The following is a 26,061-nucleotide window of genomic DNA, read 5'->3' as shown; positions in this document are numbered from 1 at the left end:
TCGTTCAAAAATCCCCAAGGGTATGGCCTAATAATCTATTGGTTTTGGAAGTGCCTGAATTTTGTTTTTAATAAACAGACTGTGACGTCTTGTGCAAACGCGTACACACTCCTTTGAGGTGGCTCATTTCTTTGTGTTAATTTTTTTATTTTACAGAAACAATAAATACACTGTGACAAGTCACCTTTTGAAACACTTTTATTTTTCCTCTATGCTTCCCAAAAAGAAAAGCTAATATACAAACAATGTCTCCAAACAGAGGTGAGTTTTACTGGTTGTTGACACATAGAGCTAAAATGAAATGTGTCTCATATGCAGCAGTCTCAGAACGCTGTATCTCCTACTGTACTGTATGTCACAGTTTTGAGTGATCTGCTGGCATGGTTTCCATAACACATCAGCATTAAAAACAGCCTTTACCACGACACAACTTCCTTCATTCAGATTGATCATTAAAAAAGTAAAATAATAATATGGTCATGACCCAAAGACAAATATTGATCTACTTATTAAACCTTTCATTAATTACTAAACATAATATAAAGGAAAGCAGACCATATATATCATGCTTATATACATGTCACATTCAGAAGTGCTGGCTGGGAATGGGTTGAACACAACACTTAATGGCTTTCTTTTTAGCATCACAGAGCTACTACAAGGGACCCAGCGGTTTCCATGCAAACCAGTGCCATGGAGATCCTGCAGCTGTTTTGTGATGTCAGAGGGGGTGTGTAGGTGGCAGGGAGGCGTGTGTGGAGCTTTCCGGAGCCCCCTTATCACATGACGCACACTCATAGACCTGCCGTGCCTCTCTCTTCCACGTGGTTGGTGACCAGGATATAGGACATGCAGTGCATAGACCCCAGTTATGAAGAGATAGATATTTAAACGTTCATCGACTCCTTTAATTTGAAAATGTCAAATGTTTCTCTTTGCTTTAAGGGATCTCGCTGTCTTACTTTCCAGTCCCAACATCTCTCAGGAGAGCACCCCTTGTACAGTTTGGCCATATTATGTCAACAGTGTCAAATACTATCAATAAATACAAGTATCAAGCAATAGAGTAACAGAATCACAGCCGTAACATCAAGTTACATAACAATCCAAGATTTGTCATCAGTTTATAGGAACAATATACATAAACATTTAACTGATGGAGGCAGCTGTCCAAATGATTGATTTGGAAAGTGGTAACATTAGAATGACTGATGCTGAAGGCAGAGAAAAATGAATGAAGAGTTAAGGGGAAAGTAGGATCATGTTAAAATGGTGGCAGAGGATCAGGAAGATTCGATTGAGGGAAGGGATAGAGGAAGTATGAAGGGGAAAAAAAAGAAATAAAAAGAGATAGGAAAGACAAGAGGCAAGTACACCATGCTAGTTAGAAACGATGTACAATTATCTGGTCTAAATTGTACAAAAGACAAACATTGAGATAACGACAGGCGACAGACACGCACAGCTGGATATGTTTGGCTCCTACTTCACATATTATATAAATGTGCAGAGAATATCCTCCCCATCCCACATTCTCTGAATAGGCTTCGCAGAACAACAAGTCAGTCTGGTCACAGCATGCATACAATGACATTCATGTACCCCACAGCTTGACGGACATGATGTCACTCACACACACACACACACACACACACACACACACACACACACACACACACACACACACACACCCACACACACACACATTGAGTGGATGTTGACTATAGACTATTGATAGCTCAGCATGAATGCTTTGTTAGAGAGAAAAGCCCACTCAAAGGACGTACTGGGGAGGATAGGAGTCGAGGGTGCAGTATTCTGTCTAAATCAACTGAATGTCCTTAGCTCTCTCTGCTGGTACATTGCTGGCATTACAGCTGATCTGGTTACCAGGGGTGACAGCTGATCTGGTTACCAGGGGTGACAGCGGCTATCCTGCAGCTGCGTCCCATAATAGTTTAAAAACTTGACATTCTGAAGGCATGTCATGATTAAATCATATTCATGTATCTTAATTGTTTATATCTATACCTATAGCAAATTGTTCCCCATATCCTGTGTTTTACAGTACAACAGCAAAATAACACGAATCTCTAAATACTAAATAAACCCACTGGTGTGAAAAATGATCAACTATTACTAGTTGATTAAGTGATTTTGATACTGGTCTTTCCCACAATAGATTTAATTTCTCACTGAGCACTCAAAGCCTTCAGAACTGTTAAATACAAGGAATGTCAACTTTATATTCTTAATATATGCATGTTCATGATAATCTTTTGAATATATTGTAAACTACATTTAATGTATAATACAATATAAGCACATAATATGTAGCAGGTTACTAAAAGACACATCCCATATGTTTACAATGAACATATTTCTTTATATTCTTAATATTATACTCTTTGACATACAGTATATAACATTACACAAGAGGAGCGTGAGTGCTGTAAAGTACTGTAAAAAAATACTGAAAAACAAGAACATTCAGGGTCTGCCTGGTGAGTGTTAAAACAGATCTTATAAATGAGTGCCTGTAGGTATACGCAGAGATTACATGGGGGTGAGGGGATGTGGGGGTCGGGACACCAGCATGACAAAAAAAGACTACACAAACCATAAAATCTTGCCGCTGTCTTTTCTTCCATAGAAGAACATTTTTCAAACTTAGCTGTGCTGGATGCAAGCATGCGGATCACTTGAGAAAACAACAATCAGGCAAGAAGAAAGAACAGAAGCTCATCGCAAGACAAAAAAGCTTAAGCAAGAGGAGGCTCAGAAAAACAACTGTTGAGGAGGAGCCAAAAAGACGATGTTCCTTTTGCTGCGAAGGCGGTGCAGTAGTGTTTTGTCTCACGTGTGAGTATCGTGTAAGCCTAAAGAAAATATCCTCCTCCTCCTCTTCCAACTACCCAGTTAGTAAAGAAAGGATAGAAACTCTTTGAGAAAAGCGAAGCAGAGAGATGGCAGAGTGTGAGTCTGCCTGACCTCTCTCACCCCTGCCTTTCCCTGGGCTGAGATGCATTAGGGTTGTTACAAAACTTGCAGTTCTGATCCACATGTGTATTACTCTATAGACTGGCCAAATTCATCACAGGCAATTTTTTTGCCATCTTCATCCTCATAGAGCAAATTTCAGGAGCTTCAAATAGCCATACAGTCAGGCTCCCTAATGTAATGTGGATAACAACTTTATGATGAGGCAAATAAGAGAACTGCAATGCAATAAGACTAGGATCTACTTTATGTTACTGTACTAATACAGTGTTTCGCTTTACCCAGTTTGGCGGTAGTGTGACTTAAATCAAATGAACAGTCATCTGAGACTTAAGATTTCAAATGTGTAAACATGTTTGGTCCCAAATCAGAGTAAAAGGTCAAGAAAAAGTGGGAGTGGTTCGTAGGAGAGGTACCCTGAAGGAAGAAAAGGAAAGGATGCTGGATGCAAGTCCCTGGATGGCGCCCGCTCCTTCAGAGAACCTGGCATTTCTCACAGTACGCTACTGTACCCAGCGAGGCTTCTCTCAAACGCCTCATCTCTCAAGCACTGTGACCTCTCCCCCTGCTCTTCCCTCTCTCCTCCCACCCACTCCTAACACCCATGCTGGCATTTGCCAGTGATCACGCCAGGCACAGCATCTGCACCTCCCTTATTGGTCAAGGAGACCGGGGTGCCGGGTTAGGCGCCACAGGGTGTGGTTACACCCCTCACTCATTCCCCCCTCGAGCTCGGCTCCAAACCCCCCCTGGATCTCAAATAAAAACCTATGCAGGGAGACAGCCTGCAGCTGGCCGCGCCGCTCCCGGCACCCCCGTGCCCCCTCACTTCTTGACGGCCTGACGGTAGCTGTGTCTCTGGCCCTCAGTGCGCTTGCTGCTGGCCTTGCTGTTGCCCCCATCCTTGGTACTGCTGGCCTGGCTGGTGTGGCTGGCGTGGCTGGCCTGGGTCACCTGGCTGGCCTGGCTGCTGTCCTGCAGCGTGGGGCTGGAATGGGCACGCTGAAGACTGTTGTCCTCCAGGATCTGAGACTCAAACACAGACAGATCCTCTTCCCCACAGCGGATCTTAGCCCGCAGTAGCATGGCGTAGGTTCCGTAGCGTGTTTTCTACAGATGGGAGAGAGAGAGACGGTTGGGAAAATAGAGGGGTGAAAATTGGGAGAGAGTGGGAGAGACAGAGGTAGAGAAATAAATGACATGAGGGATAATAAAAAAGGCAGGAGAGAAAAAGAAAGATGAGAAAAACGAGAGAGCAGCAGCGCTCTAGTACATAATTACTTGACGCTTCACTGATTTCCCATTTATTTCTTTTCATAGCAGCAGGCCAGTGGCTTTCAGCTCACCTCAAACTCCAGATACTCGTCCCTCTGGCGGTGCTCCTCCAGCTCACGCCCTTTGACCTTGCGGTCAGGGGGGTACGAACGCAACTCAGACAGCTCGGTGGAAATAGCACGGAACCTAGCCTCGTGTGATTGGACCTGCTCTTCCTACAAGCACAGAATCAGGGTCACTCGAAACAACCGACACGGAGCAATCATTGACACGATGCCCAGTTATCTCTGCTGTTTGTGGCGCAGTGTGTAGCGTGGAGGTACCTGAGACATCTTGGAGGTGCCTCCTGGTAGCAACGGCCGACTGAACTTTTTCTGAGAGCCAATGGCTGCTGGGAAGGGTGGTGAGGAGAACATGGCCGCCACCGTGTTAATACGAGTGATCCAGGACTGCATCTGCTCTGCGTTTCTGTGAGGCACAAAGCATACATCTGTAGAATCTAAGAGTCACTGGACGCACGGGCCTTGACATACGTACATGTAAGGATTCCCAAAGGCTCATTATCGCGTCCAAATAGCAAAGTAAGACTTCAAAAGAGATAATCATCAGAGCAGCTCAATGAGAAATGTGGCTTTGCTTTTGACAAAGAAATAATTTAACGGCCAATTAAAACACAACAAAAAAGCTGTTATCCACTAACAGGCCTATTAAAGACCCCTGAGAGTAATCAGACTGAGTCAGGCAGCCTTGCCCAAAGTCCCTGGATAAAGAAGAAGAAAGACAGGGAGAAAGACAGACAAAGAGTCAAAGAGAGAGATGGAAGAGAGGGAGAGAGAGCAAGAAAGTAAGTGATGGAGAAAGGGAGAGAAAAAGAGAGAGCGAGAGACTGAGACATAGAAAAAGAGAGATGGGGAAGGTACAGTATCTGGGACAAATGCAAGCTGCAATTGGAGCAGAGCTGGTCCTCCTGGGGGACTGAAACTGTGGCCACTCGTGCTGCATCCTGGATTTACAGGCCTCTAGCCTCCTTCAAACACATACATTTCACCACATGCACCCACACAACTGCCATCACATGCACTGAGCTGGTGTTGTAGCCTTGTGATTGGCTGAAGAGAGAGAGAGAGAGAGGAAGAGACTGGGCAGGTATTGCTATTGGTCAAAAAAAGGAAAAGAGGGAAAGGTGACCTTGCAAAGTCAAGATCAAGCCAGGTTTGATGTCTGCAGGAACATTGAGCCAAAGCAAGTGATTGGTCGGTCCTTAAGGAGAGTGAAATGAGAGAGGAGACTTACGGTGCCTGGAAGAGATAGACCCTCCAGTCTGCAGTGCGCAGGTAGAAGACGTTGGGCCTCTTGCTGTAGTCAGATGCCCTCATAGCCAGAGAGTGGTGGATGGACACAGCGTTTTTCAAGTCGTCATCAGACAACTGTTTGTCTGGTCGGTACTCTCCCTAAAAATACGTAAAACAATAACAAATGAAATAACGTCCCGCTGATCATAACGTACATAATCCAGTTCAGATTACAGGCGTACATTTTTCTACCACAAATCAAACTCAACACAAATAAAAGGGGCTTCTTTGGGGATGACATGGCCGTTGAACCAGAGAGCACAGTCGTGTGTCTCCATGGGAACTTCCCTGGGCGGGATCTTTGTTCCTGTCCAAAGTGACAGATTTAGCAGAACTCAGGCCCAAGAGGCTTGCAGGGCGGCCAGGACCACTGGTCCATATGGGCCATCTGCACAGTGCCAGGGTCTGAAGGCTCGACATGCTCTGTCTCTGGGACTGGTTGCTGCATCATCTCATTCCACCCAATCAGACAACATAAACAGGATGTGAAAGCTTCTCCAAGCTTAGGCGCCGCTATTTGGCTGCCCAGATTGTGTTAGTTTGTAAATTCTGTGCCCACTAAATATCGGGAGTCAGGTGGCTGAGCGGTTAGGGAAGCGGGCTAGTAATCAGAAGGTTGCCAGTTCGATTCCCGGCCGTGCAAAATTACATCGTGTCCTTGGGCAAGGCACTTCACCCTACTTGCCTCGGGGGGAATGTCCCTGTACTTACTGTAAGTTGCTCTGGATAAGAGCGTCTGCTAAATGACTAAATGTAAATATTGTAATGCTATTAAGTTTACAGAGGATTCTGTTATCCTCAATGACCTTGTCTAACAGAAGGTTCATTAGCAAACAGACTCGCCTTCTGCAGGTAGAGAATGAGACCCTTCAGGATGGCATAGAAGGTCTTCCATCCTCTCTTACCTCGCGGTGCTGTGATGGGGAGAACAGTGTGAACAACAAAAAAACAGTGTCCCTATGCTAAAGGTTACTTTCAAATGTTCGTGTGAGGTAAAGGACATGTCATTCGAGTAAAGGCGATTTGGTACGTACTTCGCTTGCCATCAGAGTCAGCATGAACCTTGCGGACCAGGAAGCCGTTCTTGTAGAGCAGGGTACCGGGGGGTTGGGCCAAGTCCACCAGGGGTTTCCCTTCACTGCCCACTCGCTTCATGGCTCTGGCGGCGGAATCTGTCACCAGAGTGTCCCCCAACTCTGAGAAAGACTTCCGCAGCTCCTCCTCGTCACTATGGAGACCAAAGAAAAAGCAGGTACAAATGTATTACGCCTCATTTACTTCACATCAACATTCATCCACTAGAATCTCACTCCATCCATTCTTAACTGCCAGAGAAAACCAATTGAAATGGCATTTCAACACAAGTCCATCTTTACACCGCGAGATGCTGTTTAATTGCTGTTTGATATATTCTAAATATATAAATAACAACGCAGCTTCTATCAAGGGGAAACATGAGTGAATGAAAGTCGTTCTCCAAAGGGTTAAGTGTGTGGGTTCCCCCCCCCTCTCTCTCTTTCTTTCTTTCTCCCCATCTCTATCTCTTTGTGATTTCCTTCTGTTCTCCTGAGAAGAAGTCCACTCTCCTTGATCACAAAGAGCCACAGCAGGAGAGCGACACTATCGATCTTGTTGCAGCTTTGAGGTGAAAAACGGGGGCATCCTTGCCACTAGGGACTGCTCCTTCTCAGAAATGAATTGCAGACGTGCAAGTGTTTTTCACTTTGGCATGCCCATTGCTCGTGGCAACCGCTTTGGACGTGAAAAGCCAGCTAAAGCCACTAGGTCATCTATATTACGTTTGTAACTTTTCTGTCCTGTCAGTGCAAAGTACAGCCATAGTACGCTCTGGAGTGTTTGCTAAAATGACTAAATGTAAATGTAAATGTACAGCCAAGTAAAAAGCTATTGATTGTAACCCCAATTAATTTTCAGTGTATCGCTACAATTCAATGAGTGTGGGTTAGGAGAGATTCAGTAGCCTCCATCTCTCTCTGCCTCTCATTAAAGGCATTGAGGAGCCCTCTGTGTAAAGGTAGTGCTTAACAAACAGAGGAGGGCCTCAGCTCTCTCCACGCTCACGGTTAGCACGTTGGAGCTGTCGCAGCGTGACCAGCCTCCCCCAAAACCAAGCCCACCTAGAGGTCAGCTTGTCTGTCCACGTCTGACTTCCAGTCTGTGTCTGGTTCTCCACCTATCGTCCTCCTGCTTCTGCCAACTGTTCAGTTGTATGAATATATGTACTGCATAAGGGTTAGAAATTCTAGAACAACATAATTAGAAATTAGGAATGATCTGTGCATTCTGCAAAATGATATTAATATTTATGTGGTAGTCCACCCATTTATAAACCTAGCAGAAATTACAATTCCACTTGCCACCTCACCAGCACACATGCAAAAGTTCACACTGAAAATAGAAAATGGATGGCGGCCGAACCCTTTGAGACCAGGCTATGAGTAACCAACAGCACATAACAGCAGTTAACCCCATGCAGGAGAGAGAGCAGGAGAGCTAGTGAGCATGTGCATGGAGTTCCAGCCTGTTGCCTGGTAACTGCTGGCCTGCTTCAATCCCACTCTACACCAAGACAAAGTAACAGGAGAGAGAGTGGGGGGATGGACGTAGAAGAGAGGAGAGAGAGAGAAAGGAAATGCCTGGAAAGACAAAGCGAACGAGAACCACATAGGAGACGAATGAGTAGAGTAGACACTGTAGGTGAGAGGTGTGGGTGGGTGGGGTGGGATGGTAATGCAGAGGCATGGAGGAACAGGTTGACTTGATCTAGAAAAGTGCATGCTGGGATTTGTGTTGGCATTGCTGCACCAGTAGCTTATCAGACATGATAGCTCTGTACACCTGTGCCACTGCCCTATAATAGCACTGACAATATAGTTTTGGTCAAGTGAACAACAGCACAATGAAGCACATTTTGGAACTAATCCCCTTCTTCTCAAACATAATTACTAAGGTGTGTAAAATTGGACGTGTATTGATATTGCCCCTGTTATGGTGAGGTATTGTGTAATGTGAATCCAATACAATAATGACCCCTGCTAGCTCAATCCTCTTCATATTCTCCACAGGTGACAGGTGGCAACAGGAGACAATGGGAAGACAGGACGATTAGAGCCAATGAGGAAGGAGGAGAGCAGGATTAGGAGATTAAAAGGAATAATGGAGCAGATGGGCCTTGTCTCTCTGTCTCTCCTTCCTCCTCTCTCTGTCTCTCCTTCTTCCTCTCTCTTTCTCTCTGAAGAGAAGGAAACACGATGCCTCCCTTCGTCTCTCTCGGAACCCACAGAGCTGCTCTCCACCCCCGCTCCTGAGCTGAATGAGGAAATGTGTGTGTGTGCGCACAATGTGTTTGTGTGTGTGCGCACAATGTGTGTGTGTGTGCGCACAATGTGTGTGTGTGAGTGTAAAACATGTGGGTGCATCCACCTGCACCAAGGAGAGTGCCCGTGTGCGTCTCTGTGGGGGTGTAAAATAACATATTTCGCTGTGTTTTTCTTTCTATAACCATACAGTGCACATGTATTCCTCTGTTTGCATAATCACATGAATCCGTGAGGAGGTAAAATGTCTGACTGTTTATATATTCATGTATTCATGGAAAGGTGTTTGTGTGTATGTGTCTAAAAATGACTATTCTGATGGCGGCCTCTGGCCTCTTGCATCATGGCCGTGTTTTAATTGGTGTGTGTGTTCCTGTGGAGATGTTTGAACTGGATTGCCTGCCTCTCTGTGGATCTCTCGCTAGATCCGTTCCTCTGACCAGCTTTCAGCTGTTCCGGGAGTGCTGCTATTTTAGGGAAGGTAGTGGGAGGCTGTGGTCACACCTTTAAACAGGATGCAAGTGGAGCCATTTAATGTAGTGTTTAGTGCGTGTGTGTGTTTGTATGTGTATTTGTGTTAATGCTGCGTTATGCATTATCATATAATACAGGACAGTTTCCTGCGTGTGAGAGCGTCTTATCTGTGCAAAATGTCCAGAGGTGTGTATTTGTGATAGAATTCAGGGAGGCAGGAGCAAAGCTGTAGCTATGGAGCCGTAGCCATGGTGCTGTCACTATGGCAACAAAGCTTGGAAAGCCAGTGACTTAATTGGCATCTCCAAAGCACACTGAGATGAGATCCAGAATAGCAACCCTTGACACACAAATGTTTCCATCGCATGCCCGACAACACTCACGTCATAAATGAGGGTGCTAACAAGTTAATCAATACCTTTCATTGATGACATTTGTGTTGTGTTGTAGATGTTGTTCTGTACGTGTGTGCGTCTGAGCGTGTCCGTTGGCCCGCGTGGATGGAATGTTCTACTGATTTACTGAGAGATTCAGTTTCAGTGTCTTAGTTTTACAGACACCAGCAGGGCTGAGGGCATGGTGACAACTACAACCAACGAACCAAGCCCTTTTCATTTACAAATACAGCTACTGTAGGGGTTTGCTAAGAAATAATGATACGTGATATGTGAACATAATATTATCCTTCTGTCTTATTAAACAGCCCTAATCAACACTACATTACACATCCAAGGGGAAAAAAATAATGACAAATAAAATGTACAATACAATTATAGGAGGGACTTACATTGTCCATTGAAGCTTCTCGTTCTTGATTGAGTTGTAGAGTGCCTGTAACAAAGAAAAAGAGTGAGGTTGTTTTAGTTTATGTCAATTTCCGGTGTGCTTATGCAAAAGTAATATTCTCTTCCAATCAATTCATTGATCAACCAGTCATCCATCAGTTAGACAGCCAGCAACCAATCAAGCACGAATAATCAATTGATCAATCAATCAATCAATCACTGATTTAGACTGCACTGTAATTAAAAGATTCTCTTTCTCATTGTGGAAAATTAGGTTTTAGTAAAAAAAGGTTCAATTACAGGGAGCCAAAAGAATCCCACAGTAAGGAGAAATGGGATTTGATGAAGTAGCAGAGTTCCCCTGCTTTTCAGCGCAGCCCCTCATTGATAAATACAACAGGCTTTTAGAAGACAGCGCATTTGGCGTCACCTTCCACTAAATCTGTCCAGACAGCCAAGCATTTTAAACATTCCCATTCAAATCCAGGCCCTTAGTTACAATGGGATATGCCAAAATATATGAATATGATATACCGACTCCTCTAATACGTGGAGTCTCGAGGTGAGGAGAGAAGCGAAGAGGAGAGATGTTGGATTTAGATCAAGGACTGGAGACAGCTGTGACAGTAGGGGTAATGGAGAGGACACTAATCATTGCCACTAATGTCTTCTGTAGACCACAATGCACTGTGCATGGCCCCTAATGACCATGTAGGGAACGAGGTTTCATCTTACCCTGAAACCCCTCTCTTCTTCATTACATTCTCTCATTGAGAAGCACCATCGACGGGCCTCAATTCAATTTTCTCAGTTAGTTTTCTCTAAACTGTCCAACGAATTATATCGATACGTGTAGTGTAGAAATGGACTTGAATTAGATTCGTATTGGATTTGTTTCAGTGTGTCCAATCGAGTCAATTCTCTTTGAAACTGGGACTAATTGAAATACTTTTCTTTTAGATAACATGAATATTCATGATGAGCCACGGCTTTTAGAATTTGGGGTTTAAGCTCAAAATTCCACTGCTATGGATACATTCAGTTCCGTATGAAATCCAAACTCAAACTACGCACCAAGCTAGTTGCTCATAAATATTAATACTCTGTACAGCTGCAGGATGTATTGCAAAGAAGGTGAAGTTGGCCCAAGTGGATGTCTCTTTTGTACCACAGATTTTTTTTTACATGAAATGTAGGGTTGAATATGTGGGCCTTAAATCTGTTCTGTTCTTTTTTTTTTTTGTCATTTAGCAGACGCTCTTATCCAGAGCGACTTACAGTAAGTACAGGGACATTCCCCCCGAGGCAAGTAGGGTGAAGTGCCTTGCCCAAGTACACAACATCATGTGGCACGGCCGGGAATCGAACCGGCGACCTTCTGGTTACTAGCCCGATTCTCTAACCGCTCAGCCACCTGACTCCCTGATGTTCTGAAATGTTTAACAGCTTGAGTAGCTAATGAAGTGTAAATTTCATTCATGGACATCTACATATTTTCCCAAATGCAGACTAAGTGGTGACAAAAGTGAAACGTGCGTTATTGAGTTAAAAGCTGCTAGAATATCGGCTAGAATGTTCACATTCTCCATTTTGTGGCTGGATCCCAAATACAGATTACTAAACCTCCCTGTTGTCAAGGAGGCCCAATCTTAATATGGGAGGTAATTACTGCGCAGTAGATTGAGTTATCAGGGTCAGACTGTAAAACCAAACACTGCATGATCCTGCCAGCCAAAATGTCCATGGGCAGTTTTCATGAATGTTAGGGGAAAGGGTTTGAATGTCCAATAAGTGAGATGTATATAGAGACCCTGTCATAACTAGACATGGGAGCGGGGTGAGAAGGGTTGAGGAGGGGGGGGTTCGATTCACAAATGTGGCATATCAGTCAGAGCCAGTTGGAGTGCCTGCCTCATACAGACCAGGATGGATGTTCGTCATCTTCACCGACTGTATGCTCTTCATCAGTGTCAAAAACAGGCAGCAAATGAGAGCCATTAGCCTTGAGTGGCTCACCACGCACACACAACATACTACTGTAATGTCACCGTACTGTGTGACCAGCCCCTGGCCGTGAACCAAGCCCCTTCATCAACTGCACACCATTACACTAATGACTCACATGAGCAAACTGCTGTACACATGTGGATGTATGGGCTAAAGCTCTCTATTTAAGTATAACAGTCCATATTACAATCATTATCATACACTACGTCTCATTAGACTATGTGCTAGCGATATGCATGATGTCAGGGGAAGGAAATGACACGAAAGCACAACTAAGTGCAATCAGAACCCAGCACGTCTAATAAAAATAAAATTGCAGACCTATGCCTCACATTTCACTTCAGACCGAAAAGAAGACAACAAAAAGAGAAGGGGACGTAATAACCAAACCCAACCCTCACCAGGTTGGGGGGGAGGAAATAATTGGTGATGCTAACCTGTACCTTCTTCCTCTTGCGGGCCTGAGGGTGGTTCTGCCCGTCCTGAGCTTTGCCCAGCAGGTCAGGGAACACCAGGGGTTTGAGAGAACGTGAGCGTGGGGTACGGGGGTAACGGAAAGGGTCCATCATGCGAAAGTCTCGTCCGTAGCGCACGGAGCAGAGTGAACGCGAGCGCAGGCGCCCTGCAGAGTGCAGGCTGTTGACACCGATCATGGCCTTGGAGTGTTGCACACAGTTCCCACTGGGAAGAAAGACCCTTACTGTCCAAAATGAATGTGGAAACAGTCGGCAGATCCCAGAGAAAAAACAAAACCAAAAAAAGTGTGATCTCAAAATCCACAAAAAAAAATGTTCACGCAAAGGACATTAAATAATGTAGAGGAAAAGTGAAAAAGATCCAGAATGGCACAAGCTTTTGTGTCGGTCTTTCCTGGTAATGGGTACTTTGTGGAAGGAGTCGAAGAGGCACGTCACTCGTTACAGGAAGCGTCGGCCCGGACGGTAGCGCTAAGACGTCACTCCTGTCACTCACCCGTGGCAGTGTCAACAAGCATCAGAACCTCAGGCTTCTCCTCAGGAAGTCCTGATCAACACAACGCTGGCCTTCCCAGAGTCCCTGCACCTGAATAATTGATCTGATGGGCATCTATAATAGATTGAAAGATATGACGATTCCTTAACTGGACCTCCTCAGTATGTCACACCTGCTGGTTAAGCTGTACTCCAATGGGAGGGTGTGGTTTACCACAGGTGGAGTGTACAGGCGTTGTAACTTACCGGGAACGCTTTTGAAATCTGTCTTGTAACCCTCGCTGTGATTCACTGGTTTGATAATCCGTTGGGCCTTGTCAGGGGGGCACTGTGTGATATAACTTCCCCTCAACAGCTGCTGGCAAACCAGACAATGTATATGCTAGTTTCTGCCGAGTTTACCAGGGAATGGCTTGGTTCCAACCTGGCAACTTTTGAGGTGACCAATGGCTTCACGGTGGGGACAAGGATGTACACGCACGCAGACACACACTCAGACGCATAATGACAAGCTCACAGATGGTACGCAACACTTGCAGAGGTGTGAAAGGACAGCCAGCATGAAACAGATGGGTGCAAAGGGTGGAAATGAGGAGGTAAAAAGGCACATGCGTATACAAACTAATATATAGAGGCAAACACACATGCACAAACACAAAATACACACTCACACAATGGATGAAAGGAGAGACAGTTGCCTCCCCACTTGGGAGAAGGGATTCCAAAATCACTTTCAATTGCGTCACTCTTACCGGGAGATAAACAACATAAATGAAAGAAGGTATGGATGCCAGACAACAAAGAGAGTCTAGATAAAGACAGAATAAGTAACACTGTCAGGTGAAGGGGTTGAAAGCATTGATTCAGTCCTTTCAACAGAGAATAGGGGAAGATATGCTGTTGCTCCCACCATAACATGGATACCAGTTTGTTAGTTAGAATAAGAGTCAGGCTGATACTCCTCTTGAACTCCTCAGGTTTGTGTCCTTTTCTTCAAGTCTCCGGTCATCATTTACTCTTTATGCTGTCTACCTACGTACACTTCCGACACAGAGAACATCAGTGTCTTCTCTCGATACCTCCCTTCAATAATTCCATTTATCCTTCTATTGTCACCCACTTACGGGGGGTGGGTCGGTGTAAGAAAAGAGCCTGTGTCGTCCTGCTGATGTCTTTCACGGCTGGCCTCCCTCCGTCTTCTTCTTCTTCTGCGTTTAGTGGTTCTATCGCTCCTGCGCCTTTCCTCTTTCTCTGCTGCGAAGGAGAGCAGCCTCTATCGTAGTGAGAAAAAGACCTGATAAGGACTGTGCTCTCTCTCTCGCTCCCTCAATGCGTACCTCCCATCCCTTCCTCCCATCACTCCTCCCTCTTTTCTTCGGCAGCGAATCACAGCCTCCCAACTCGCTCCTCCGCGCACATACACAGGCACATGAGCACACTCCTCGATATACTTTGAATGGCAATTAGCATTCAGTGCTTGTCTTCTTCACACTGAGGTGAGGGGGGATACAGACGGAAAGGATCAGCAGGAGAAGGCTGTGTGTGTTTGTGTGTGTGTGTGTGCCTTTTCCGCGTGTGTGTTTGTGTGTGCGGGTTCCAGAGAGATCAAGGGAGAGAGTGAAAATAAATTTCACCAAGAATGGCAAGGCTAAGCCCAGCACAAACGTGACAAACAAATGCATGTTTAACATTCAGGTCCAGAGCTATTAAACTATGAATAAAATATCAAAAACAAAAATGCTGATCATGGTTATATTTGAGTTTTAACGCCTTTCAAAAAGCCATCTCAATTTTTCTCCTGAAATCTAATCCTGTATCACATATACATGGTAACACTGTATATGATTTGTAATGATCCATGTCCACCAAGTCGAGACAGTGACTAAAGAGAGGACAAAACAGAGGAGATGAAGGGGAAAATGGAGAACCTGTCACTAACCTGGGCTAGAGAGACACATGAGAAATTGTTGAGGCTCCAGAAAAATTGTCAAATTGAATATTGACTTTAAAACCTAGCTTGAGGGAATGGCGAGCGAGATGATTCACAAAATGTAGCGCCATCGGTTTTGTGAGATTTAATGAGTGTCACTCACTCGTGGCACTGATAGGATCATAGCAATAAGTACATTTAGGTCACGTAAATAACATATAGAGAGATTTAGGTTTAGAGAAAAGAACAGTATTGTGTCTGTCTTCCTGACAGACACAGTAATGTATTTTTATATTTTTATATTGTAAGTTATTTGGCTACTTTATATTTTATATGTTTTATTAGTATTAGGTAGACTTGTACCTTTAGTATAGTTAGACCACATATTTAAGTTTTAGGATTCTTATATGTTTAATGTATTCACCTTCCTGCCAAAGTAAATTCCTTGTCTGTGCAAACTTTCATGGCCTTTCTGATTCTGACAGTGTTTCAATGCCTGCATCAGTGTAACATATATGCAATGAAGGCTACTGGAAGGGTGGGAGGGAGGAACACAGAGGTAGAGACAAGGTAGTGATGCAGACATACAGGTGCAGGGAGTCAGGTGGCTGAGCGGTGAGGGAATCGGGCTTGTAATCTGAAGGTTGCCGGTTCAATTCCCGGCCGTGCAAAATGACGTTGTGTCCTTGGGCAAGGCACTTCACCCTACTTGCCTCGGGGGAGAATGTCCCTGTACTTACTGTAAGTCGCTCTGGATAAGAGCTTCTGCTAAAATGACTAAATGTAACATACTGTACTGTATAATGACGTACAGTAGCTGGATAATTTCATTCAGCAACTAACAACGCCAATATTTCCAAAAGATGTATTAATACTTTTTCACATTCTCTTTGCGGGCAGTTGTCATCATTATCTAAAATCCCATGAAATGTTCATGAACCAAAACAAAGCTCTCTTCTTTTAGACTGTGACACAGCGTCTGTCCCATAGCTGGTTCACAAGGACAAAACAAATCCCCTATGATCTGCAATATGCATCGTCATGGTCTACGTCTCAGAACACCGATGTGTGACACATCCATTGTGGCCTGTGATCCTGTCAGGTGTCAGGAGATGCTAGCTCAGTCTCACAGAAGCGGTGGAACCGATCACCCTTGACTGGAGCTGGGACCAAAACAACCTGCATTAAAATGACATCTAGCTACAGGACAACTCTCGTTGAGGCTATAAAAGCCTACGGCTTCTCTCCCTCTCTTGCTCTGCCTCTTCCCCCGGCTCTTTTTCTCTCAATCTGTTTCACCCTCTCTCCCCTCTCCCTTTTCTGTCGCGCTGTGAGAGAGACAGCTTGGGGAACAAGGGGAGTGCACTCAAACACTGTCTCTGCTGATCTAAGCAGCCAGTGCCCGTTCTCTCCCCCCCTCAAACATGACCTGGTTCTCTCTGCACAGACGGGCAGGGTTGGCACCAAGCATATTTGCTATGAGCTGCCCATGCTCATACATTTACATTTAGATTTAGTCATTTAGCAGACGCTCTTATCCAGAGCGACGTACAGTAAGTACAGGGACATTCCCCCCGAGGCAAGTAGGGTGAAGTGCCTTGCCCAAGGACACAACGTCATAGTACCCCAGGCGTAGAGATACCGAAAAATCTAATCTTCTCACAGTAGAAGTATCGATAGTCATCTATCTCCCTGACACAGTTGGTTGATTCTGAAAGAACGTGATCAATATTGTCAATACTTTATTACCATTTCCTACATACACTGTCTCTCAGGCGCCTTTTTAAGCGTTTCTCTTCTCTGTAATATGTGGGCAGGTAACCTACTTCACAGCATCATTAGCTCTCACTCCAACCCCTGCGCAATGCTGCTAGCTAGAGTGAAGAAAAAGAGTCGGAGAGAGAGAGAAAGAGAGAGAGAGAGAGAATGAGAGAGAGAAAACGACAGTAAGCGAGATGAAAAGAAAAAGAAAAATTGAGAAAAAGGTGTATGTGACAGAGGTGAGAGAGAAAGTTAGAGAAAGAGAGAGACAGAGAGAGACAGAGAGAGACAGAGAGAGACAGAGAGAGAGAGAGAGAGAGAGAGAGAGAGAGAGAGAGAGAGAGAGAGAGAGAGAGAGAGAGAGAGAATGACTTAAGGTCTTATGTATCTGACATTGACCAGCCAACACTGTAAAGGAAGTCTTCATTGGGGGTTGCTAAAAGCCGCTAAAGCAATCAGTTGACAAAGTGTCTGCTCTTAAATTAAACTTACCGATGCAATCAGTACACCGCAAAGTAAAAAACGTTATAATAATTTGGAATGGGGAGTCTACAGTAATGAACCCAACCGACCGACTAAGTGATCTAGTGAGCACAGTGAGATTGTGACCATTTCTCAGTCTGCTGCTTCTGAGGGCAGATCTGGAGTGGAGAGCCAGGGAAGGATCATTCTCCCCAGCACTCCCATTTAGATGGTTTATGGTGTCATAATGACTGTCACCAAATGGACACCTCCTAAAACGCAAAAACTTCCAGACACACACTCACACAGCAATTCACATGCACACACAGGAAGGTTTGTTTTGCTATCAAAAGGAGGACCAACAATTCACTCAAAATCCTGTTAGCCCTAACCCCTGTCCTCAATCCTTAATATTCTATCCTAATTCTAACCTTTACACTAATTCTAACCCTAAATCCCATAAAGGCCCCATAGGAGTAGCACTTGAATTTGTGCTGCCCAAGAAAATGTCCCCACAAGGTCTTTTTCCGGACCCCACAAGGGTAGTTAAACACCACACACACAAAAACATACTCGGGGAGTCAGGTGGCTGAGCGGTGAGGGAATCGGGCTAGTAATCCGAAGGTTGCCAGTTCGATTCCCGGTCATGCCAACTGACGTTGTGTCCTTGTGCAAGGCACTTCACCCTACTTGCCTCGGGGGAATGTCCCTGTACTTACTGTAAGTCGCTCTGGATAAGAGCGTCTGCTAAATGACTAAATGTAAATGTAATACTCTATGCCCAAAACATTATTAGGGAGAGAAATCTCAAAATTAATCAATGTTTCGAAGCCTGAACACAAGACAATGTTCATACCTCTTGCTAGGCTAATATAAGTACTCAACAATCTGGATGTGACGACGCAGCCAGCTACAAAGTACAGGAGATTGCTCCATTCTGGACCTCTATTGTAGTGTTAATGGGAAACATATCACTAGGTTTAATCTGAGAAAGCTGCAGTGGCAAGAGAACGAAAGAGCAAGGGGGAGTGAGACAGGAAGGAAGAAGTGAGGGAGAGTGATAGAATGAGAGAGAGAGATAAATACAGACAGAGAGAAAGAGAGAAAGAGAGAAAGAGAGAAAGATGTACCATGGGAATGCCAAGTCATAGTCATTATTTTCCAGGCTGCCTGGTTCCTGATTTCTGTGTTAGCTGGAGGGCTCAGTTCAGCAGTGCAGTGCATACTCTCTCCTTCAGAGTAGGGACTCAAAATATGGCACATGGTTACAGTAAATTACCAAAAATTATCACCATAAACAACTCTATAATGTATGCTTTTACAGTATGCAAGAGCTTTCTGAGATTCAGTTTAGATTTAAAAACAATTCCACATCAATTCATGCGCAGGCATTTAGATAGTATTTAGCATTTAATATACAGCATACTGGAAGTACTAAACCACAAAACGATAACAATAAACTAGGCCTAAATGTGCAGTATGCCTTTCATTTGACATATGTTGACTATGTGAAAATGTGATTTTCACAGTGTGGGTGAAGGAGGGAGGAGACAAAGGCATGAAGGGGGAGATGGAGGAAGAATAAATGAAGGGCTGGTCCTCTTCTTTCCTCCCATCTAAAGGTTGAGGAACTGAAGTGTGTTAGCAAAGCGATGATAAGACAGTGAGTGTGATGTAGAGATAGAACAGCACACAGGTTTGCCTCCTCCGGGGGTACTGCTATTTCATACAGCTGAAAATAAAACCCTTTGAACCTCAAGAAGGAAGGGAGGGAAAGGGAGGGAGAGAGGGATGAGGTGAAGAAAGGAAAGAGAGAAGGAGGCACAGGGGCTGGGGGTGATCGTGGTGGCAAAACATTTACATTGAAAACACGTGATAGTGACAGACATGACGCGGTGTGTGATATAGAGAAAGAGAGGGTGTGAATAAAGTCTAAGTATATGTGTGTAGACTACATATGTGTTTATGGATTTGTGTGTGTGTTTGCATGTGTGTTTATGTGTGTGTATTGGTCTATATGGACTAAACTCCTTCTGTGGGAGTCCTTTTTAGGCAAATGGTTGATAGGACGCTTGAGGGACGAGCTGTGGCTGGTACTGTAGAAACTCCAGACAGCAGTGTGGAAATGTGAGAGAAGAAGATGGAGTTATCAAGCCTGCGGTTCTGACCAGGGCTGGACATCAGGGAACGAGAGAGGAAATGGGAGACCAGGAAAATTAGGTTGAGGAAATGAATGATAAGACGAATAAAACAGGAGATAGCAAGAAAGGAATGACAGTCATTTTATAAAAATGGAAATGATGGAGGAGAACTAGGGAGTGGGTGGAGGTGAGCAAGCTTTTACAGCGTGACAAAGAGAAAGGTGGAGAGAAGAGTACAAGAGAGAGCACACAAAAGTGACAAGAAAAGGAGCGAAGGGCGAGTGGGCAGGGAGAACATTTGAAGAGTTGGAGAGAGAGAGAGAGAGAGAGAGAGGATGGCTTGAGGGCAGAGGAAAAGGTGAGAGTCGGAGAGAGGGAGTGGGAGGAGAGCATGATTTAAAAGACTCGTCCTGGATCTATCCAGTACATTAATAAAACAGCTATCCCAGGTCAATGGGCTTATTTCTGTCATTTCTCTCTCAGTCTTATTCTCTCTCTCTCTTTCTCTCGTTTTCTTACTCCACCAGCTAATACCTACAGCACAGCAGGGGGCTGATGCTATCCTATCTTAATAACAGGAAAGCCTTTCATTTTAAAATGAATTTCCTTCATTTTCCGGGTGAGAAAGCAGCCCTCTGCCCCGCTTATGCATTATAGATATGCCATTACAACTTGTTGACTTACACTGCAGGGGCTTGTGTTGACGGGACATTTTTTTGCTGACAAAACTAATCAGGCACATCATCATTAGCCACGTCCATGCCAAGCAGTCCAACTGATTCGGTTATTTCCTTGTGGCTTCACCTGCCTCAGGCTCCTCACCAATGGCTCCCAAAGGGCCTCTGCCTATCATACTGCCCACGACAGTGCTAAGCTAATGGGCTAATCTAATATAGTCCAACCAGAGCACAGATGCCCCAAGGGGAGATATGTCTTCTCCCAGTCTGGAGACAGCACAACAATTAGCCTCCCCTGGCCTGAGTGCAACAGGAAGTGGTGACCGAGCCGGCTCTGAGAATGCAGGCCTCAAGAGACTCCCAGGCCGCCAGCTGGCACCAGGCTCTTGCCAAGCTGCCAGAAACCAACCCACACAAACTCACACACCTCACGCACACACACAAACAATAGCACAACATAGCAATTAATAAAGTTGGAAAACATACACATGGTTGCACAGCGTATATAAAAGATAATGGTGGAAAAGCATACACAACACAAATTCAGTTCTATGTGCATTTTGTTTGCATGTATGGGTGTGAGTGTGTGTGCGTACAGATTTGTACTGCATACCTTCAGCAGGTCCTTCGGAAAATCTTGTCCACAATTCAGACCCTCTAGGTTTCCAATGAACTGTGTGCAAGACATCCTTTTGCCAATGTTCTGTAAGGAATGTTCAAACCAGACCGTTGAATTCCACACTGTAGAGTAATATATTGCAAATGTTTTACTAAATGTTGTCTTCCTTTAAATCCAATTATTACGCTACATTTCAACCTTCAACAATAAATATTGTTGACTTTCGGTGGCGATTTTATCAGGGGTCTCAAATGAATCCCAGCTACTCAGTTTGTGGATGAGCTGAAGATTGCGTAAAAGGGATGATGATGATGATGAAGCGCAGAGCAGGATCAGGCATCTCTCAATCTCCCCTCTCTCCTGAGATAGCAGGTTTCTCATCCTGCCAGCGCTAGCCACTTTTAATTAATCATCTGCAACGCTGCACATCATACAAAGAAGCCACGAATGGCCTAGATTTACTCTTTAGTAAAGAAGAAAAACTGAAACTCTTTGGGGGAGTTGACTGTTTGATACAAAGGTAGGAGAGGGCTGGATCTATGATAGAGAAGGGTGAACCGTAATCAGTTGGCAGTCCCTTGTCAACGTTTGATCAGTTAGGGATGTTATTTTCCTTAAAGCTGACGCCACACTCAATCAGAGGGGCCTTGAGGGGAATGTAACTCTTAAAAGTTTCCATTATCCTTCCTCAGCACAAAGTAGTCCCCTAGGATCCTCCCTGCCCAAAACACATGCAAGCGCACACACACACACGCCTTTTTCTGTACTTACATGACCATGCAGGTCTGTGTTTAGTAGCATCAGGGCACAGGTAAGGGTGTGAACGGCATCTGGAAGAGAAACAGAAATATTTGTTAACAGATAGGACAACTGGAACAGCTCGTCTTCACTTTCACAAACACTTATATATACTTCAAGGGAGACAACGGCAGATTCGATCTAGAACTAGCTGGCACAGGTCTGAGACAGGGACTTATGGTCAGTTGTGTTCTCACCTTCAGAAGGTATGACCTGGGGGTTGCAGCTCAGGTACCTCCTGGAGAAGTGAGAGAGCACCCGCTCCCTCTCCTGAGTCTCCCCCATCAAGGCAAACTGCTTCAGGAAGGATCTAGAACACAAACAAAGGCATACCGTGCAATGGTTGAGAGTCAGGAAGATCCCTTGAGGGACGGGGAAGTCCTCTGACCTCAGAGATACAGTACCTTAGCTAACCACCAGGGAGCAGTGTTAACTAAGTGCTGCCTCTTGTATAAGTGAACTTCTCACTTCCAATATTTTATGATAATTTCTGTGGAAGGAGCTCTTTTTTGATAGGGCGGGACAGAGTGGTTGGATTGTCTTGAAGACTCACCTTAAAGCCTGGTCCACAGTTAGTCCTACAAAATCGAAGAAGCTTAGGTACTCTTCTGCCACCATACAACTGAAGTCATTACTGGAGAGAGATATAATGTGAGAGAGATAGGAAGAGAGAGACAGAAAGAGAGAGAGAGAGAATACAGAGAGAGAGAGAGAGAGAGAGAATACAGAGAAAGCCAGAGAAAGCATAACATGTCAATCAGACATTGGCTTTCTCACACATGCATCCATTCAGACTGTCAGTCAGTGTGAACCAGCACATTCAGTTTGAGTTGCAGACTTTGGGCCAAAACTGTTATTCCCAGGGTGCATCAGTCAGAAAAAAAGGAAGTCCTTTAATCCCATATTCTTTTTTGTTAGTGCCAACCAACAACTGACAGCCTGACACCCTGATCCAACAGTTTCTCTGCGAGCAGAAAAGAGAACAGAAATTAGGCTAAAAGTAAAGAGACATGGGCAAAATAAAATCTCTGAGATGGGGAAAGTCCACCCACAGCTGCTAATAATAAGAGAGAGAGAGTAAAAATGTTTTGTGGATAGCAACCAACTCATGATATTTTCATGTAAATGTTTTGTCTCATAAAAAATGTGTGGAGTTACTCACTTCTTGCTGAGGTGGCGAGCTACATCAGATTTCTTGAAGCCATCCAGGTTGAAGAGACGTTTGGCGAGGCGTTTGGCGGCCGCCAGATCCGCACGGGTACCGTTGGTGAGGGCTTCACTGCTCCCCAGACCCAGCCTCTCACTGAGGTCCTGGTCCAGCTCAGAGTCGGTGGCCAGACGGGCCTTCTCTCTGGAAAGAGGAAGAGAAAACACGCAGGAACAGCAACATTACTTGGAGTGCTGATTCCAGTCAATGTTTGCTGTGAAATGATCATATTTTACCAACAAGATACTATGGTTCAATACCATGATACAATTATTACTCTTTTTTAATATTTCCCTGGTTTTCCCTACTCCATCCCCAATAATGAATCAAAGGATTCAGAACTCAACAAATCTATAATATATGCTATGATGTACGTAAATTACATCATACTGGAACATACTGAAACTTCAAACTAGAAATAGTTTAAATATCACAGAATAAATGTGTTCTCCATAAGATCTCATATCAGCAAACTGTATTGACCGCAAAGGCGGTCAATACAGTCTTGGGGACAATATTTCAAATATGAAGCTAGACAAAAGAATATATTGAATACAGCACACAAGGTGTGTGAGGATTGATTGCCTCACAAGTTCTCTTGGAATCTCATAAACGGCAGGAAATGAGGTTAGCACCAGAGAGGCATTGAAACTTCCTAATCAGTGACTCATGCAAACCTCAACAGTGCAAACACAGGTTGCCTCCTTTAGCACCCTGCTATGACAACAGCTGCAACAGACAGCGGTATTTTAAACTGTTTTGAGATGTACATACATCCATACTGTAGTTCTGCCACCGCTACCTCTGATGGCAGAAGGAGAGGGAGGGAGAGAGGAGGTGGAGGAGGAGGAGAAGAGAAGGAAGGAGGCATACAGGTGAGGGATATGAACTCACCTCCGCTGGGAACGCTGAGAGGGCATGTACCTCTCTTCTCCAGCAGCGCCATGACAACAGAAGACAGAGCCAGCCTTGCTGTCTGTTCCTGTCCCTCCCTTGCCAGAGCACCTCTGTAGACTGTTCAGCCTACCGACCTTTCCTGTCCTCAAGCCCCTGTCTGAACGCATCACCAAGCCTGCCTGCATCCACCAACTCCTCAGTCAGTCAGATCCAAAAGTGCAACATCACTTATTTCCTGTCTCCATGAAGCCCAGTCCGTACCTGTAACACCCAGAGGCGAGAAAGGTACACAAAATACCTTCCCCCTTCTCGTTTATATTCTCTTTTCTGCTCTTTCGTCTTTGACAAAAGTTTCTGCAGCAAAAGAGAAGTTTGTACAGCAGTTTCTCTCCCTCTCCCTCTATCTTTTAGGTTTTGTTTGTCCCTCTCTTTCACCCCTCCCTCCCCCTCCCTCTCTCTCTCTCTCTCTCTCTCTCTCTCTCTCTCTCTCTCTCTCTCTCTCTCTCTCTCTCTCTCTCTCTCTCTCTCTCTCTCTCTCTCTCTCTCTCTCTCTCTCTCTCTCTCTCTCTCTCTCTCTCTCTCTCTCTCTCTCTCTCTCTCTCTCTCTCTCTCTCTCTCTCTCTCTCTCTCTCTCTCTCTCTCTCTCTCTCTCTCTCTCTCTCTCTCTCTCTCTCTCTCTCCCTCCCTCCCTCCCTCCCTCCCTCCCTCCCTCCCTCCCTCCCTCCCTCCCTCCCTCCCTCCCTCCCTCCCTCCCTCCCTCCCTCCCTCCCTCCCTCCCTCCCTCTCCCTCCCTCTCCCTCCCTCCCTCTCCCTCTCCCTCCCTCCCTCCCTCCCTCCCTCCCTCACCCACCCACCCTCCCTCCCTCGCTCCCTCCCTCCCTCCCTCCCTCCCTCCCTCTCTCTCTCTCACTGTGTAAACTTTACCAACGTCCCCTGCCGACCTTGGGCTGCAAGCATAGTATGAAACTGCTTTCTGCCACAAACCCTCTATGCCTCTCTTTCTCTCGACCTCTCTCCTTTTAGCTGCAATTACTCACACTCAGAGCAGTTTTCCTCTAGGTGCTGTATACATGCTGTCTACATTGTCTTCAAAGTAAGATATAAGCACACACACGATAACAAAAAGACAAGGTGCCAGGGAAAACTCTAAACCTCTAGGTAAATTCTTAAGCTGTTTTCTCCCTAACAATGACTGTCGTGGGAGAGGAATAGAGAGGCTTTGAAAACAGCCATTTTGGTGTCTGTTCTTGAATCCAACTTACCAGGGCCAACGCTCCAGCCACAACAACACATTAGTTTTGTCTAATTGAAAGGCAACTACAATGCTGTTCAGAGGCCATGAGGGAATTTCTAGTGTCAGAATTCGGTTCAATGGTCCGTCACAAAATAATGTCCTCCTTTCTGTCTCCATTAGGCAGTTCTATACAATAGTTCTCTGTGTAACTGCTCACATGATCTCACATCTCAAAAGAGTGATGTGAAGAAGGGGGGTTGGGGGGATTCCAACTTTTATCAAAGAACGGAGAAGCCTTATCAAATATTTGTCCTGTTGTCTTGATCATGAATTCCTTTCTCACTGAGCTGGGCTGGACAGAGAACTAACACTTGCCAGCACAATGTCAACATGAATCTGACATCTACAGAATGGCTTGCTTCATTCAAGCTTGTTGAGTGCTAGAGGGAGTAACATTTTTTGGTTAGTGAACTGTTTTTTTGCTCGTCTTTGAATGCATTTTAGAAACTAGTTTGGATTTTAGAGTGGATTATGTTTCCTTATTGTGTGTCAATGGACATACAAAGCTTTTCTGGCCAGCCTCACACAATTCAGTTACTGTTCCGCTGGTGGCCAATTAACAGCCTATTGGAACAGTGATGATGTCACTATTACATAAATGCAATCATGTCATTTGATTGTCTATTAGTGGCTAACTGACTGTTTTAAATACATGCACACACCTATTGTACAAATGGTGGCCAATTAATTTGAGCTTTGTGATACATTTTTTCTTTCCAAGACAGGATGATGATGATGAAGACAAGATAAGCCTATTACTATGTAAATGTCAGATGAGCTTATTTCCACACTATGCAGGCTGATGTGTGTAATTCCACACTAGACTACGTACCAGGCGCAGACTACAAAGAAGACGAGTCAGAAATGCGTTTATTTGTACACTTAGGCAGGACATCCTACAACACTAGCACACCTAATGAATAAGCCTGTATTACAAAGAATATCCTGCCTGTCAACCTCATAAAATGATAGTAAATAGGTTGGCAACATCACAAGCTGTCCAATCACTAGGCCGCCATCTGTACTGTATTAATTACACCTGTCTCAATGAAGGATGGGAGGGCTATTGTGTT

General features: G+C 44.8%; 1 protein-coding gene across 3 annotated transcripts in view; it reads right to left on the bottom strand.

Moving 5' to 3' along the window:
• Positions 1–182: 182 nt before the first annotated feature.
• LOC134030785 (PH and SEC7 domain-containing protein 1-like) overlaps positions 183–26,061 on the bottom strand; it is a 36,167-nt gene continuing 10,288 nt past the window's right edge. The window contains exons 1-13 of one of the 3 annotated variants that reach the window (XM_062474088.1): positions 23,692–24,107; positions 22,753–22,941; positions 22,144–22,224; positions 21,788–21,900; positions 21,564–21,622; positions 20,787–20,876; positions 10,227–10,270; positions 6,662–6,855; positions 6,467–6,541; positions 5,569–5,722; positions 4,599–4,743; positions 4,347–4,490; positions 183–4,110 (exon numbers count right to left, since the gene is read on the bottom strand). In XM_062474088.1, coding sequence (XP_062330072.1) covers positions 3,826–4,110; positions 4,347–4,490; positions 4,599–4,743; positions 5,569–5,722; positions 6,467–6,541; positions 6,662–6,855; positions 10,227–10,270; positions 20,787–20,876; positions 21,564–21,622; positions 21,788–21,900; positions 22,144–22,224; positions 22,753–22,941; positions 23,692–23,879 — 1,761 coding nt within the window. In that variant the 5' untranslated portion in view covers positions 23,880–24,107 and the 3' untranslated portion in view covers positions 183–3,825. Of the gene's footprint in view, positions 4,111–4,346; positions 4,491–4,598; positions 4,744–5,568; positions 5,723–6,466; positions 6,542–6,661; positions 6,856–10,226; positions 10,271–20,786; positions 20,877–21,563; positions 21,623–21,787; positions 21,901–22,143; positions 22,225–22,752; positions 22,942–23,691; positions 24,108–26,061 lie in introns of those variants that run through there. The other 2 variants (XM_062474086.1, XM_062474087.1) reach the window with 2 other exon arrangements.

Source organism: Osmerus eperlanus, chromosome 12, assembly GCF_963692335.1.
Source record: "Osmerus eperlanus chromosome 12, fOsmEpe2.1, whole genome shotgun sequence".
Lineage (NCBI taxonomy): Eukaryota > Metazoa > Chordata > Actinopteri > Osmeriformes > Osmeridae > Osmerus > Osmerus eperlanus.
This window is presented reverse-complemented; position numbering and strand designations above follow the sequence as displayed.